This window comes from Aphanomyces astaci (assembly GCF_000520075.1).
Source record: "Aphanomyces astaci strain APO3 unplaced genomic scaffold supercont1.4, whole genome shotgun sequence".
Lineage (NCBI taxonomy): Eukaryota > Oomycota > Saprolegniomycetes > Saprolegniales > Verrucalvaceae > Aphanomyces > Aphanomyces astaci.
The window spans coordinates 1,551,322-1,567,427 of NW_009798267.1; the positions used below are offsets into that span (position 1 = coordinate 1,551,322).

The following is a 16,106-nucleotide window of genomic DNA, read 5'->3' on the forward strand; positions in this document are numbered from 1 at the left end:
ACTACCATCACGAACACATATACAATATCGCTTCTCGACCTCAACGCTGTATCGACTAGACCCCCCATCCAACGCTACCACGCACGGCGGGGGGGATCGTCGTCCTGTTATGTTCTATTCCTATATTATCGGACGTAACGCTACTCGACTATCATGCTGCTAAGAGTAGTTGCTTGACGGCACACAAAATCTCGAGCGGACTGAAGTCTTCGAGCACGACGCCAAATTCCGACACTAGTTTGTTCTCCCAGGCTTTGGCTTGCCGGAACTCGTCAGTGGCATCGTTGATGTCCCCAACGCTGGCCTTGATGAACCGTTCAAACTCGGCCGCTGCTGGAATTCCCATGAGCGTACGAGTGGAACCAGAGGGGAGAGCTTCGGCGGCTTTGAGTCGGTTGCATTTCACTTGCGAGAGCAAATTCTGGCACGCGCGGCAGCCGTTGATGAGCGAGTCCAGCACGTCCTGCAGTTCTGACCGCAGCAGACACGAAATGTCTGGCACAGACTCGATGCGTCGGAGCTTGTTGAGTTGGCCAAGGGGGATGTCGCCCGACATTTGGCCCGCGTCGAGCAGCTGGGTGTATTTGTCGTCTTCCCATATGACCTTTTGCTTCTTGTCGTCTAGCATCTACAAGCAAGGGTGTGAATCTTTCAGTGCTTTGTTGTAAAGGGCAACAAGGCTGAGTGAGACCTGGTGAAGCAACCGGCACAACCCGGGGGTGTCTAAAATGACTTGGCAGATCGTGATGACCAACTGCACGCGGGTTTGCAGCTGCGACATCGTTTTCGCAAACTACAGCATGTGTTATTGTTCCCGTGTCTGCTAAACATAATGTATCGAGTACTATGGAGTTGTAAGATCGCGTAGTACCTTTAACTTGAACAGAAAGCAGTCGGCGCGAATGTTGATGTCGTCGACATCCAAGCATGCCTACAGCAAATGCATCGATACGTACATACACATGCCAGGTAAACAACCACTGTCAGGGCTGATCGTACCATCATGAACTTTTCCGCCTTGCCAAACTCTCCTTTGTCTGCTTGTCGCGCGAGCAAGCTGTCCTTTTCGTCGTCTGATGGAGTTTACAAATACTCGCATGAGCGTGCTGCGTACATTTGGACAGTGTTTACAGCGTACCGGTGGGGAATAGGCCCTTGAGACATCGCACCTTTTCCAACGTGAGGGCTTGGTCGTCCTAGAATATATACACATGAACACTATCCTACCTGGCATATTTCCACAAAGTTGGCAAGAATAAGGATGGATGTATCACCTACCATGTCGACAATGGCCTGTGTGATTGTATTAAACTGAGTGTGAAACTCAAAATCTGACAACGTCATGACAATATTGTTGGCGCGCTTGATGTCCAACACCTTGACAGTTTTGGATTTGCCCTTGGGAGATCGCGACCGAGACTATATATAGCAAGCAATACAACCCCCACAATAGGACCCCCCCCCATTCAGATGAATATATCTACGGATTACTACCTTTTGAAACATGTCGCCGTCGTCGTTGACCTTATCCAGCTTTAAATTCAGTCCTACACACATCCAATAGTGTTAATATCCCGCATAACCAGCCATCGCAACTAGTACCTTGATCGGGCAGGGTCGTCACGACTTTGAGCGGTTCGATGGACAACCCTTCGAGTTTACGCCGCTCAGAAAAGCTGGTTTTAGAACGAGGGGACGCAGACGGGGACGAAGTCGCCGAGGATGTAGCTAACGGGGGATAGACGGGGAGGGTGGGGGTGCTGGTGTACACAGCTGGCGGCGGCGGTACGACGTGGCTGCTGCCGATGGTATTGTTGTGGTGGTGGAAGACTGCTTCAGTCTCCACCTGGGGTCGGATGTATTGACTCGTAGAGTCATAAGCAGCAGGAACGGCTGGGAGTTGTTGGTCGTAGGGTGTATGTGAGATGTACGGGTCGTAGCCTTGCAGAGCGGGCGGGGCGTCCCACTGAGATACCCCAGTGTACAAGTCGACATAATACGCGTGGCCTTCGCTGGTGTACTTGACTTCCCAGTCATGGCTCCAGTCGTAAGCGGCATAAGCAGGGTATTGCTGGGATGGGGGAACGCCGACGTGGTGGTGCTGATGTAGTTGGGGTTGCGCCGTGGTGGGTACTTGATGGTGTGTGGATAGGTGGTGAGGCTGTGTGTTATGTGAATGGTGGTAATACTGCGATGCTGCTGGTTGGTGGCGATAGTCTTGAAAACAAAACGACGACGGCCCAGAAGTGCTGATACTACTGCTGCTGAGGGTACCCACCGAGCAGGATGTGGCCGAGCTGCTGCTGGTGTACCCGTCAAACTCTCCTTCCGACGCAGACCGGGCGCTCAGTGACTTGGCAGGGGACGATAACATTTGGGACTTTTGTTTTATGATCGCATCTCGAACTTGCAGGCGGGCCGACTGCGAGTGCGGCGTCGACTGCCACAGATTGCGGGGCTGTTCTTTGCTCGGGGTTGGCGGGGGTTCGGGCTCGTAAATCGCCAGCAGTGCTTGAATTGCCCGGCTCTTGGGGTTTCGTCTAGCCAGCTTGTACGGCGTCAGGTGCTCGTTGTTGAGCAACGTGACGTCGGCCGCGCTCTCGAGGAGCAACTTGACCAGCCCTTCGTGGCCCAACGTAACCGCGCAGTGCAGCGGCGTGTTGCCGTGGCAGTCCCCCGTGTTGATGATGGCATCGCCCCCCACATCTAAAATATACGCCACGCAACTTTCGTGGCCCCCCAAGACGGCGCAGTGCAGCGGTGTGTGCCCGTTGGCCTGCACGACACAGATGTCGGCGCCGTGGTGGAGCAGCAGCTGCAGACACACGACATCTCCCTGGGAGGCTGCCACGTGGAGCGGCGCCTGGTTGGCGTGGTCGACGTGGTTGACGATTTCCGTGTCCATGTCGCTCTTGGCGGCGATGGACAGCAGCTGCCTAACACACTCGGGCTGGGACGCCTTGACGGCGATCTGGAGCGCCGTGTCGCCGAACGTCGGGTGCGGGTCGTTCTTGGCTCCCCACTTGAGACACAGTTCGAGGAGGGCCACATGGCCGGCGCGGCACGCGAGAAAGAGGATCGTGTCGCCTGTCTGTGGCTCCAGAAGGTCCACGGGGCACCCGTCCATGAGAAAGTGCGCAATCTCGGATAATTGCTGGCCCTTGGCGTATCGGAACAGGTCTTGCATCCACATGGCGTGGGTGGATTTGTCCCTTGTCGCGGACGTTTTGAAGTCTTGCATGATCTTGGCCGACGTGCGAAGTCGTCCCCCGCCGCCGACGATCGAACACGATGTCGACGTTGGCGTCGTGGTTTGGTGCTGGAGCATTCGGCGCAGCGACGCGACCCACAGCGTCGCCTCCTCCTTGCTCGCGGCCGCCAGATCCAACGACCGCGACGCTGAAATCAGCGAAAAACATACATCTTCGTGGAAAAACGTGTTGGCTTTGCCTTGGGCGGCGTGTTGTTTGCGGAACGCTAGGGTTTTGATCCCGGTCTTGACCTCCACGACGTCGTGCAGAGGGAGCAAGTGCTGGCTTGACGTCGACTCGACCGAGTGCTGCGGGTCCGTCCATGTGATGCACAGCCCCTTCTTCGGCAGGTCCTGAAGGGCTACCCACTTGCGCTTGGGCGCGGCCCCGCTGCTTTCGTGGTACGGAATCTTAAACATCAACGCGCCGTGTCGAATGGCCGCGTCCCATAGCCCAGTGTCGGACCCGACGTCGTTATACTTGACTTTGGCGACGGAGACCTTGGGCTCGACCGGCTTGTCCACGCACGACGGCATCGGGAGGGCCACGGATTGCTGCTGGGGCAGCGGCGCGACGGGGGCGGGTGTCGGGGAGGTCGTTGGTGTCGAGGCTGTCGAGTCCAAAATGCGACATTGCATGCAAATGTGCCCCACGGGCTCGGCCGCCTTGCCCCGTGTCAGCTGTAGCGTGTGGTTGGTCAGCGAAGGCGACAGGTCTAGCGTTCGGAACGACACGACGAGCTCCCCGATCACGGTAGTGCTGGCTTTCGCGGCCACGTACAACGAGTCGTCGAGGGACTGGAGACGTCTCGTAAACGTCTGGTTCCACACGGCTTCGGTGCCGCCCTTCTTGCACTCGACCGTCCGGAACGGCGACGAGTCGTCGGAGCTGACCTTCATCTCTAGGTACGGGGCTTGCACGCCAAACTTGTGGACTTTCAATAAGCCCGATGCACTGACAATGGTGAGGAGCACCAGCAATGGCTGCGGCTCTTCTTTGTGTGAACTACCACCCCCAGTAGTCGGATGGGTGGTTGGATCCCCAACGGAGGAGGGGGATGATGAGGGTTGTTGTTTGTGTAGGATGGGATGCCGGTAGCTGGCCTTAGTTATGTGTGGATTGTCACCTATGGTGGCGGTGGTTGAAGGCTTGGACGGGGAGTCGTGGATGACCACTTCTGGGGCGATAAACGACGAGTGGGGGCTCGTGTGGTCGATGTGCGACGACCTTGTCGGTGGTATTGTGGCGGACGCCCCCCCGTGATCTTCATGCAGCGGAATGTCTTCCAAGACATCGGATGTCACGCGCGTCAGCGGCGGTCGGGCCTCCTCCTTTGTGGAGGTGTCGACAGGTATCGAGTTCAGGTTGCCGACGATAGCTGCGTTGCCGACCTGGTACTTATGCTGCTTGCCGCCCACGAGTCGGTGAAAGAAACCTCCAGTTCTAGTTCCCTTTTCCTGCAAGCATGACTTAAGCACCAGCCCCCCCTCGTCTCCATCGCAACGGTTCATGTCGTCGTCGGTAGGAGACCCTGCCTCGGCATCATCATGTGGATCGATTGAGATTGGCGGGTGGTACGTGGTGTCGGCTGTTCTGGTCTCCCTACTGGACGATGATACTGATGGCGGCGGTGACGATGACTCGCTCATCCGAGATGCGGAGTCGTCGTCCAAAGCGCCTCGCCCGCCGTGCTGCATGGCTGGAGGGGTATAGCGAGGGCCGTTTTTCGCGGTGTCAAGTTACACTGTCGGTTCCAATAATACCTCCAAGCGTTACACAATGACCCATGAACAAAAACCGTCCACGCGATACAGGTCAACGAGTGCTATACGAGCGGCGACGGCATTCCTACTCGAATATATGGGGCGGACACAGGCACGGAGAAGAGCCTCATGCATGTGCTTGGATAAGCGGCTATTGGTCAGCCTCTACTGGACGCATGACCGACCAGGCGTAGGACAGTTTCGACATGCCGTCTTAAGCGCGAGCTGTAGTCTACGGCGAGTGCAGCGTGAACGAAGCCATAGGATGCCTGCATAGGCGCGGAAATGTTGCATGTGTGCTGGGTGGATCTGGCACCCTCGCGGCTAGCTGAGGCCAGCGGCGGCCACCCGCAGAAGATACGAAGTCGATGAGCTTTGAATTGATTCATGGAAGGACTTTTGGTTATGTATCCAGGGTTGATGAGGTCATTAATTGTGGGGACTGTCAATGATGTGTCTACTAATTCAAGGATAACAAGAGTGATTGTCGAAGCATATTGGCATTCTATGGAGGGAATACAAATACATGTCCAACACCTGTTTATAAAAAGTGCGCTTCGCCATACCAACATCAAGATACTTGACTCGCACTTAATTGGACCGGATTCTTCGTTGCTGCTCAGTCCCAGCATATCTTTTCCGTCGTGCAACCCAGCAAGTGCACGAGGAGACGATGAAGCTCTATGTGCAAGGCATGGCGGTCGTCGCTGCAGTGGCTTCACTGGTGAGTCCAGTGGATGCCCTTAGTGAAGATTGGATTGGCGACGTGATGAAGCAGACCTTCCCGGACATGCCGAGTGTGATGAGCGTAGTCCTGACTAAGCCCGATCCGTGTGAGGTCGCGGTGACGTCGCTCACCAAGCCACGCAAGGACGAGGACATGTTTGACAAGATTTTTGAAAGCCTCTTCCCGGCGCACCGCGCGTGCCGCGGCCAGCTTATGTTCTCCCAAGTCGAGGAGGAAGAGTGCATGGCGATCCAAAGTTCGCCCTCGATCGAGGACATGCTGGCGCACGGAATCACGTCGCCTCCGCTTGTGTGCGGCTGGCGCCAATTCTGGGTAGAAGCTGCTGACGACACGGCGCCGTTTAACTCGTGCGAGCTGTGCGAACGCTCGGTGGCCATGATTGAAAACACCTTTGACAAGCAAGAATTAGCGCTTGAGGTGGTCGAGGAAGCCCTCAAGCTGTTGTGCGAGTACCTTCCATCGTCGTCGAAGTGCAACGTTATCTTGACTCGTCTGAACGACATTGTCAAGTGGCTCAAGGAAGGCTTGAGCCCCAAGCACATTTGCCAAAAAATCTCCATGTGCAAGCAGACATTGCCGCGTCTGACGGCTGCGGCCATTACCTCCACGCCATCGTCGCATCTTCGCGCGTCTCCCGAGCGCGACGAGCTTTGTGCGATCTGCCGGGACAACACGAACGCCATGCACTCGTTGATCGGCATGCCCCATGGCCTCAAGTTGTACAAGGACGGGTTGGACGCGGTGTGCGCGCACGCTGCCGAGTCGAAAGCGGTACTGTACATCCATCCAGATTCTTGTTCGCTCATGTGTGTGTTGTAGTGTCAATTCATGTCGAGTCATTTCGCCTCGTTGGCCAAGCAATTGAAGCAAGGCGACGATGTCCTCACAACCTGCCAAAAGGTCCGCGCATGTGTGTCCGAGACAGCGATCGCGGCCGCCGCGCCGACGTTCCTGGGCTGCGTTTATTGCGAATTTGTCGGCCAAGTTGTGACGTCGGCGCTGCACCAAGGGGGTGCCGACACGCTGCCAGTGGTCAAGGAAGGCCTCGACGGTCTCTGTTCCAACCTGCCACCTCAAGCCCAGGTGAGCCACATTGCCCTTTATGTTTATGGAACCAATCACATGTGATGATCATCATATTCGTAGTGCTCGGCGATGGACCAACACTTTGACGAATTGGCCGACCTGATGGGCCAGGGCAAGACCCCGAAGGATGGCTGCGAGGCCGTGCGGATGTGCGCGCCGGTCGAGAAGGGAGCGTTAGTGGTGGGCCGCCCGCCGTCGGCCGAGGCGAAACCCGCCCATTTCCTGGCCATTCTGGACCAACTTGTCGAGCAACTGGGCTCGCCTACTTATGACGTGGCGCATTATGTGGGCTGTTCGACCTGCGAACATGTGGCGTATGCGATCCAGCGCGTGGAGAAATCGCACAAGGCGTCGTTGCCCAAGTTGAAGAAGGCTATTTCCACATTGTGCCGCTTTTTACCACCTTGCACCAAGGTAGGTTGTCAGTCCACCGTTGGAATGAGACGACGACATTGAACAACGTTGGAATGGTCTATATCATTCTTTTGGTGAGCCACGTTATCCTCACTGATTACATAGTGCCGAGACATTGCCGCCAAGTTTGACGAGTTGGACGCGCTCTTGAACAAGGGCGACCAGGCCAAACCGGCGTGCATCGAGCTCGGATTCTGCATCCCAGAAGTGGAACCTGCCGAGAGCAGTAGTAGCAGTAGCCATCTTGTGGACGAGGCCTTGAAGCAACTGGAAGCGCGAGTGAACGACAAGGCGATGATGGTGGCCCAGTCTGGGCATGCCGACATATTGGGCTGTGTGATGTGCCAGTCGACGGGAGAGGTCATTGCTCAAGTGGCCAAGTACTCGAAAGATGCGATGCCGTTGCTCAAGATTGGCATGGAAACGTTGTGTACGCGCCTGCCCGCGGAAGCCAAATGCGCAAAGGTGCTGGGGGCATTTGATCAACTGGCCCAGCTGATTGAAGTCGGCTCGTCGCCGTTGGACGCGTGTGTGCATGTGCAGCTGTGCGACAAGGTGGCTGCTTCATCTGAGACGGTGGTGGAGCAAGCACTGCACAAGATAGAGTCGACAGTGTCCACGTGGACTAAAGGAGACGACGTGACGTGTGAAATGTGCGAGGCGGTCACGGCCACGATCATGTCGATTGAAAAAGTGAACAAGCAGTACCTGATGGCATTCAAGCTTGGCCTTGGCGTGCTCTGTGATCGATTCCAAACCCCACAGGTAGGGCAATGTATATATATATATATATATATCATGCACTATCCATCTGGCATGATGTGTATACATTGAGCAAGTGGTTTCAATGGGGGGTGGGTGTATGTAGTGCATTCACGTGATGCCTGAATTTGACCATTTGGTCGAGTTGGTCGAGAACGGCAAGGACTTTGTGGAAGCGTGCCACGTGGCCAAACTGTGCGAAGCGACCAAAACTGGGCCTGGCCCACTGGGACATTTGAAGGACGTGAACGGCTTGGAATCGCAGGTCCAGAGCTGGCTGACGCACACGCCGAGCCACGAGAGCTCGGACGTGCTGAGCTGCGTGTTTTGCGAGTACACGGGGCTGGTAATTGCCAAAGTGGTGGCGTACGACAAGAGCGTGGTGCCGTTTGTGAAGCAAGGTATTGACACGTTGTGCTCGCGGCTGCCCATGGAAGCGCAGTGCGAGGCGGTGGTAGCCCAGTTTGATCCGCTCGCGAAACTGATTGAAGACGGCGTGGCGGCGCCCGACGCGTGTGCCAAGGTGCACTTGTGTGGCCCCCCGACCAAGCAGATTGCGACGACGTCAAACGGGTTTGTGCAGAGCCAGCTGGGCGACTTTGCCGTCAAATTGCACGCCAGGGAGGAAGCTACCACCCGCCGCCCAAATGACATTTTAACGTGTTTGCTGTGCGAAGACGTGTCGCAGCTGATCAAAGTCGTGACCAACTACGACAAGGACGTGGTGCCGCTGCTCAAGACGGGCCTCCAAGCGCTGTGCTCGCAAGTGCAGCAGCTGCAAGCGCAGGTATGTATTGCCCTTTTACCCAAAGTTTGGTCGACTTTTGTGCTAATTGTTTGCCAAATCTATCGATCGATTCTTTGACTTTTGTATGTACAAATCGTCCAGTGTCACACTAAATGAAGTCGCACACACTAATTCGATGTTGCATTGGTCCAAGAGTGAGTGAATTTGATTGGCTACTTGATCGATTCTTTGACTTTTGTATGTGAAAATCGTCCAGTGTCACACTAAATGAAGTCGCACGCACTAATTCGATGTTGCATTGGTCCAAGACTGAGTGAATTTGATTGGCTACTTGATTTGTGATATCTGGGTTTTGATTGGTCGTTTATCGATTGTCTGCCGATTTGGTTTGCTGGTCATTCGATTGACCACCCCCCCCACTCCGACTTCGAATATCTTGACAATACCTACCTCGTCTGGGGTTGCATCGGTTTAGAACCTGGTGGTTTTAAATATATGTGTGTGGATCTAGTGCAACACGGTGGTGGGCAAGTTTGACGCACTGGCGGCGTTGGTGGAAGGCGGTACAGACCCGTCGGAAGCATGCTTCAAGACGCACTTGTGTGCGCTCGGCAAGCTGGCGACGTTGGACTTGGAAGCCCAGGTGGCGTCGCTGGTGAACCACGTCGCAGATGTGGGCTCGGACGAAGGGTGTCTGTTTTGCCAGTACGCGTCCGAGTCGATTGGGACGGTGATCAAGATGGACAAGCACCAGCTGCCGTTGGTGCGCGAAGCCATTGGCGCCATGTGCTCGATCCTGCCGCCGTCGGTGCACTGTGATGACGTGAATGAACACTTTGAAGACTTGGCCAAGTGGTTGGAAGGTGGGTCCACGGCGCTGGACGTGTGCCACCGTATCGCAGTGTGCAAAGTGGCCACCCACCAGCAGCAGCCTGCGGTCCTGCAAATGCAACAAGTGATTGACGACCTCGTGGCCGACGAGTAAGTAGGTGCCGTGATACTGGACGCGTGGCCCCACGTGATAACGAAATAAACAAACATGATTTGGGTTTTACCTTAGCTGAGATACAGTACAGTGACTGTATGTGGTTTCGACGTACAGTACATTGGCTGTACAATGATATGTTCTATTAATAGTACGCCAGTAGCATTCATTGGTTGCTTTTCCTGCTAGCCTCGTACAACGTTAAGTATGTATTACTACTTCGTAGTAGTATGATTGTTACTATTGTAGTACCAGGTACTACGTAGTACTTCGTAGTACAAAGTACTGACGGAGGGGGGGGGGTCACAGGTGAAAGAGCAAGGCCAGGCAAAAGGCAATTGCCGCCCCCACAATAAGCCCTATGTTGATGCAGAGGCTGGAGATCATGCCAGCGGCGGCGCGTTCGGGTTTGTCGACGCAGTCGTTGACCACCACCACGGCCAACGTGCCGACGTAGCCGTTGGAGAGGGCGAGGGTAGTGACCAGCGCCACCGAGATAACGTCATGCCACACATGTTGGGCGGTGCACACCAGAGCCGGAATCAGCGCCAGTCGCGCCACCACGGGGCGCCACACTGTGTCGGGGGTGACGCCACAGTGGCTCCACGCTGCCCCATACCGCCCGACGACTTCAAAGGCCGCGTACAGCGTGAGTAGAATCAAGGGCCACCATTCGTTGGCGTTGAGTGACGGGTATTGGATGCTATAGAGGCCAGACACAATACCGGGGTAGACGGCGAGTGTGGTGGCGTAGTTGACCACGACCAGGGCTTCGTTTCTCCAGACCTTGCTCAGTAACGACCAGTCCACGTGTTGGGTGCTGGCTGCGCGGAGATAATGTTGAGTGCGCGGTAAGTTGATTAGTACGAAATACGCTACGACGGCAGACCCGACGGCGACGGCACCGGCGAGAAAGTAGGCGGTAGTCGCCACCGTGAGCATGGTTGGGGGGAAGCAGGCTTTCGACACGACTCGGAAAACGACGGTGACGAGGCCCGAGACGCCCATGCCGAACTGGACGTACTCGATCGCTCCTTTGGGAAACAAAGCGGCTAGCCCAAACACCGAACTGTCGAGAACGGCTGTGGCCACGGCGATCGCAGCTGTCGACGTGAGCACCATGACGTGGCGGGCTGTGGGGGATTGCAGCAAGGACGCCAAGGGTAGGACAGCCAGCACTACCACTTGCGTCAGCAATCCCCCGACAATGCGAAGGTTGTGGCCGCGAACGCCGCTGATAAACACGACCCACGCCAGCGTCGCGACACTGGTGACGGTGTACGCCAACGAAATGTTGAACTCGACGTTGAATGTCGGAAACAGCTCGTGCCAATAGTCGACGGGTTGGACGAGTGCCCAGAATGGAAATAAATACGCAAACCCAAGCACGGCGAAGAGGACATTGCACTTGTGGCTAGTGTCGTCGTGGTCGGTTAGCGACGCATACTCCATGCGGCGATGGTTTTCGTTGGATCGCGACCTTTCGCACGGTTGAAACTCAACGTTTGATTGGCGGTCCGTGCCCCTTGAATAAACCAATCAAAGGTCGCGTGGAACAGTTTCGATCATACTGAAGCAAAATCGGTCCGATGCCATCGACCTGAAAGATGGCAAGATGAGCTCGTGATGTAGAGGTTTTGGAGGTTTGGTGTTGCAAAGTACACGTTGAAGCTACAATGGTACAGTAGGACAATTCCGTCATTCAAACCGTGGGACTCGCTATCTTGTCAAATTCTACGCAACGTAGCGGTGCATACAACATGTCATACGCTAACAGTTAACGTTTAGTACTAGTATTCCTAACGTCAGGCTTAAAGCAGTGAAGCATGTGCCTCGAAGTATGAAAATTGTGGCATGCGTTGGCATCGCATACGCTACCGGTATGTAATTCCAATCTAAGTAAAATAGTCCGAGTAAAAGGTGAAATTCAGACAGTACTATAATACTGTAGTATTGTGTACTACTTACTACTACGGAGTATATACTAGTACTATTAATAGTACTACGTACAGAATAGTACAGTACTGACTGTGAACATTGTACAGTACGTACTAGTACGGGTTACGTACTGCAGTACTAGTATCAACCTGCCGCCATCCAAAATTTATACTAGTACAGTCACTCCATGCTATGGAGTGAACAAGGATTTGAAATGCATGTACAGCGTCGTCGCATTATTGCACATGGAGAGAGAGGTTTGAATAGGTCTTGTTAATCCACCGGCAAACCCAAGTGCAACTTCCAAGGGACGCTCTTTTACCCATGACACTTTGCCCACAAAGCAGCAATTCCTTCGCTGCAACAGTAGTACTGTAACTACGTACATATTTGGGCCTCCTGGCATACAAAACCCAAGTTATTTCTGGCGCATAGTCAAATCAAGTGTAATTTCAAGACAACTCATTTCAGCTGGTTAAGCTGCATCTCAGTCGTTAGCGCTAGGTAACCACTGGCGATGCAGCTTAACCCCGGGAATAGCATTCATTGTATGTAAGCGCAAGGAGTCCAGGGGTGTAAGATGATTACGTAACAACAGTACTACTGCTGCAGCGAGGAATTGTTCACAGCGAAGAAAAGTTGAATACTACAGTAGTACTGTGTACCAGAACAGTAGTACATTGATGTCGTACTGGGTTCTACAGTAGAGTGAATTTACTAGTAGTACTAAAAATAAAACCGTAATAGTAAACTCATACTAGGTCTTTCGTCATCAGCAAACGCTCAACTTCAGCACTCCGCCTCTCCAGATACAATGAGGTGTGGGTGCATATACTGCGTTGACATGACCATCGCGGGCTTGGGGATCGGTTTCGTAACGATAGTACTACTAGTAGTACAGTTACTGCTAGTACTATAGTATGAAATAATTTCTCGTCGGATCAGATTGAATGTCGTACTACTGTACTGTAAGAACAGTCTTTTCTTCGAACTTCACCAAACACAAACATTCAGCATCCATTGCGCGATGGTGGTGAATCCATTGACGCGGTGCTTGGAGGACTACTCGCTGCCGCCATTCGCGACGCTTCGTGTGTCTGACATCGTACCGGCCGTGCGCGCCGCCATCGCGGAAATGGCGCTGGACGTGAACGCGATCGAGGACGACTTGTCCGACCCAGACGCGGACATCTCGTGGGCGACGGTCATGGACCGACTGAAGATCATCGATGACCCCGTCAATCGCCTCTGGCGCATCGTCATCCACCTTTCTAGTGTAGCCGACTCCCCCGAGCTGCGACTCGCGCAGAGCGAGGTCCAGGCTGAAGTGCTGACGATTCAGAGTCGACGGGCGCAGAGCGTGCCCGTGTTTCGTGCCATGCAGCGCCTTCGTGCGAGCCGTGGGTTTCACGAGGATTTGACAGCAGAGCAGCAGGTACAGTATCTACCTGCTTTGTCCTTTACCTACCAAGCCAGCCAGCCACCGTACTACTAGTAGTATTCGTTAGCGCATCTTGGACCGAGCGATCCTCGACGCGACTCTGAACGGCGTCGCATTGAACGACACCGACAAAGCTACATTCAATGCCATTCACGTCAAACTCAAAGAGCTGGTATACGCTGCCTAGACTCGTACTATTGTGACCACTCCCTCAAATGTTTTGCTGGTCCATCATGTCCAGAGCAATCGCTTTGACAGCAACGTGCTGGACTCGACCAACGCATTCTCGTATCTCGTGCACGACAAGGCCGAAATGGACGGACTCCCCGACGCGATCGTGGCGCTTACCGCCAACGTACGTACCTTCGCAGCATGGCTAACCATCATGCACAAACGCTCAACATGATGATTCGATGGGTCTGGGTTAGAACGCTGTAGCAGCGGGACACGACCTTGCCACCGCAACCCAAGGGCCGTGGAAGTTTACATTAGACTGGTCCGTGTACTGGGCCGTGCAGCGGTATGCTACCAGTCGACGCCTTCGGGAAACGATCTACCTAGCCAATCAGGCCATCGCGAGCGCCGCACCCTTTGATAACGCGCCAATCATGCAGCAGATGATTCAATTGAGGCGCGACCGGGCGCAGCTTCTGGGCTTTGAATCGTACGCTGCGATGGGGTTGGAAGACAAGATGGCGCCGTCCGTGTCGGCCGTGCAGGACCTCATCGACGGCATGCGCAACAAGTTCCGTCCGCTGGGCGAGGCGGAAGTGGCAGACGTGTCTGCCTATGCCGCCAGTCAAGGCGCAGTCCTACCACTGCAGAAATGGGATTTTAGCTTTTGGTAGGCACTGGATGTGATGCATGAAACGAATGAATGAATGGCTGTGGCGTTGAGTTGGTGGCCTTCTGGTAGGGCGGTCAAGTTACGCAAGCAACGATATGACCTGCACGACGACCTTGTTCAGTCATACTTTCCCCTTCCCAGAGTAATGTGATGTATATACCGGGTCGTCGTCGATGGTGGCGGGTAGTAGGAACATCATTCTTGTGTGGCGGATGTTGCGGTAGGTTCTAGACGGATTGTTTGAGTTTGTTGCTCGGCTATTTGGACTTCGCATCGAGGTACGAACTACTACTGTGGTATCCACATTACTATGCTAGTGACACATTGCAACACAAATCCACCGTATCGTAGGCAGCAGACACGCCGCAAGAAACGTGGCATCCCGACGTGCAATACTACCAGATTCGAGCTCAGGACCAGCCCGGCACCCCCGTGATCAGCCAGTTTTACTTGGATCTGTACGAAAGGGGCGACGAAAAGAAAGCAGGGGCGTGGATAGAGGTCATGGTGGGGCGCAGCTCGGTTCTTCGCACAGATGACAAAGCTCATGTGCGCATTCCCGTGTTTGCGTTGATGTTCAACTTTGCAGCACCTGTAAGTGTAGTCTCTCGTCCTGGTATTGAAGCCTGTCGAAGCATTCATTCGTAAGTGCAGGCTCCATTGCCGTCAACCACTCCTACACTGCTATCGTTTTCGAACGTGACCTTGCTGTTCCACTGTCTTGGCTACGGCCTTCGCATTGCGCTCACAAGTGCCGAACACACGGCGGCGTCGCGACCCCATGGCGTTGAATGGGATGCCGTCGAAGTACCCTCCCAGTTGATGGCCAACTTTTGCTACCATCGACGTATGTACAGGAGTAGTCGACTCGTCTATGGTTCCCCTAAATATCACATTCCAATGATAAATGGATGGCTAGCAACGATCCAAATGGTGTCGGGACATGTGGTCACTGGCGAGCCATTGCCAGACTCGATCTTTGACAAGTTGGTCGCGTCCAGGCGGTTTGTCGCGGCCGTCAAGATGCTGCCCCAGCTGCAGAAAGCCTCGTTGGACTTGAGTCTCCACCACTCGTTCGACTCGACCGCCAGCTCGGAATCGATGTTTGCGTTGAGTTTTACATTGGCCAAGCAGTACGACCCCCCCCCCCGTGTCTCAGTTTGGTCTGGTTGTCACGGTCTGTAGGTTTGACGTGTTGCCATCACTGGAAAGTGACAAGTCGCTGTGTTCGCTGAGCCACATCTTTTCGGGGTTGTACGCCGCAGGCTATTACAGGTCCTAACTACTACTCTCCATGTGACACTGTTGTAAACATGTGACATGTGAAAGTGTTGTGAAAATTGACGATGCCTGTGTTTGCGTGTAGCTACACGTGGTCGGAAGTCATGTCGTCGGACGCATACGGTCGATTCAAAGAAGCCAACGACGAAGATGAGTGGAAGGCCGTGGGCCGTGACTGCCGCGACACGCTGTTTGCATTGCTAGGAAAAGCACATCCATTGGACGCATTTAAGAGCTTTCGACGACGGCCGCCCAATGCTGACGCACTGCTCAAGGACTACGGGCTCATATAGCAGACCCATACTGTACATAGTTCGGTTGACAATAACAGAGAGACGTACATGTAGTTAGTTGGGTTGTTGGTTTCCCATCTCTGTACACTTCGTTGTCGAACGCGAACCAGCAACGGCGGTAGAGTCCTTCGTCCGCATCATGTTCCCACCGACCTTATGGACCAGTTCAAATCATTCGAGTGTGTATACTGTCAGCGACCACACAATAATACTCGCACCAGCCTTGCTTGGAGCTGCAACTCATGACTTGTTGGTGGCTACATTTTCGATCTTATTTTTACTTGGCGTCGATGTAGGCCCTTCCAATTTGTTGTCCAGGTGTAGGCCAACCAACGGATATAGCATGCAAGAATTCCGGCAGACCACGTTAACATCGGTACAACTGTATGTACATTCATGTTGCTTTTGAACTCGTGTTTACAATGACAGCAGTTGAGCTCTCTACAGGTCGCTTAGGCGGTGGAATTTCATGCTCAAGGGGTAGTAGACCACTCAATGTGTGGAGCTGTATGTCGTGAGCTCAAATACGAGTTTGAATGGGGAAGCTTG

At 54.1% G+C, this 16,106-nt stretch overlaps 4 protein-coding genes across 6 annotated transcripts; 2 read left to right on the forward strand and 2 right to left on the reverse strand.

Annotated features, from left to right (window-relative positions):
- Positions 1–32: 32 nt before the first annotated feature.
- H257_02701 lies at positions 33–5,382 on the reverse strand. 2 transcript variants are annotated; one of them, XM_009826450.1, is made up of 8 exons: positions 1,603–5,382; positions 1,495–1,547; positions 1,279–1,419; positions 1,139–1,196; positions 1,000–1,073; positions 872–931; positions 692–793; positions 33–628 (listed from the first exon to the last, which is right to left on the reverse strand). In XM_009826450.1, exons 1-8 carry the CDS (start codon positions 4,946–4,948, stop codon positions 152–154), a joined length of 4,311 nt encoding a protein of 1,436 aa, XP_009824752.1. In that variant the 5' UTR covers positions 4,949–5,382; the 3' UTR covers positions 33–151. The 2 variants fall into 2 exon arrangements, with proteins under 2 accessions (XP_009824752.1, XP_009824753.1); XM_009826451.1 differs by lacking the exons at positions 33–628; positions 692–793 and having other exon boundaries at positions 816–931.
- Positions 5,383–5,648: 266 nt separating this feature from the next.
- On the forward strand, positions 5,649–9,838 carry H257_02702 (hypothetical protein). The gene is made up of 6 exons (XM_009826452.1): positions 5,649–6,533; positions 6,582–6,845; positions 6,909–7,262; positions 7,368–8,027; positions 8,131–8,811; positions 9,284–9,838. The coding sequence occupies exons 1-6, from the start codon at positions 5,688–5,690 to the stop codon at positions 9,755–9,757; spliced, it is 3,279 nt and encodes a 1,092-aa protein (XP_009824754.1). The 5' UTR covers positions 5,649–5,687; the 3' UTR covers positions 9,758–9,838.
- A 41-nt stretch (positions 9,839–9,879) lies between these two features.
- Positions 9,880–11,245, reverse strand: H257_02703 (hypothetical protein). Its single transcript, XM_009826453.1, has one exon. The coding sequence runs from the start codon at positions 11,207–11,209 to the stop codon at positions 10,061–10,063; it is 1,149 nt and encodes a 382-aa protein (XP_009824755.1). The 5' UTR covers positions 11,210–11,245; the 3' UTR covers positions 9,880–10,060.
- Positions 11,246–12,680: 1,435 nt separating this feature from the next.
- Positions 12,681–15,635, forward strand: H257_02704. Of its 2 annotated transcripts, XM_009826454.1 has the most exons (11): positions 12,681–13,130; positions 13,204–13,308; positions 13,378–13,491; positions 13,565–13,980; positions 14,053–14,125; positions 14,208–14,261; positions 14,335–14,577; positions 14,638–14,830; positions 14,903–15,116; positions 15,169–15,258; positions 15,350–15,635. In XM_009826454.1, exons 1-11 carry the CDS (start codon positions 12,723–12,725, stop codon positions 15,555–15,557), a joined length of 2,118 nt encoding a protein of 705 aa, XP_009824756.1. In that variant the 5' UTR covers positions 12,681–12,722; the 3' UTR covers positions 15,558–15,635. The 2 variants fall into 2 exon arrangements, with proteins under 2 accessions (XP_009824756.1, XP_009824757.1); XM_009826455.1 differs by having other exon boundaries at positions 12,681–13,308.
- The last annotated feature ends 471 nt before the right edge of the window (positions 15,636–16,106 follow it).

Coding starts and splice junctions, on each gene's coding strand:
- H257_02704 (XM_009826454.1), top strand. CDS start 12,723: ATGGTGGTGAATCCATTGACGCGGTGCTTGGAGGACTACTCGCTGCCG. Junction 13,131..13,203: donor ATTTGACAGCAGAGCAGCAG/GTACAGTATCTA, acceptor AGTATTCGTTAG/CGCATCTTGGACCGAGCGAT. Junction 13,492..13,564: donor TCGTGGCGCTTACCGCCAAC/GTACGTACCTTC, acceptor GGTCTGGGTTAG/AACGCTGTAGCAGCGGGACA.
- H257_02701 (XM_009826450.1), bottom strand. CDS start 4,948: ATGCAGCACGGCGGGCGAGGCGCTTTGGACGACGACTCCGCATCTCGG. Junction 1,420..1,494: donor ACGGCGACATGTTTCAAAAG/GTAGTAATCCGT, acceptor TGCTATATATAG/TCTCGGTCGCGATCTCCCAA. Junction 1,197..1,278: donor CACAGGCCATTGTCGACATG/GTAGGTGATACA, acceptor TATATATTCTAG/GACGACCAAGCCCTCACGTT.
- H257_02702 (XM_009826452.1), top strand. CDS start 5,688: ATGAAGCTCTATGTGCAAGGCATGGCGGTCGTCGCTGCAGTGGCTTCA. Junction 7,263..7,367: donor TTTTACCACCTTGCACCAAG/GTAGGTTGTCAG, acceptor CTGATTACATAG/TGCCGAGACATTGCCGCCAA. Junction 8,028..8,130: donor ATCGATTCCAAACCCCACAG/GTAGGGCAATGT, acceptor GGGTGTATGTAG/TGCATTCACGTGATGCCTGA.
- H257_02703 (XM_009826453.1), bottom strand. CDS start 11,209: ATGGAGTATGCGTCGCTAACCGACCACGACGACACTAGCCACAAGTGC.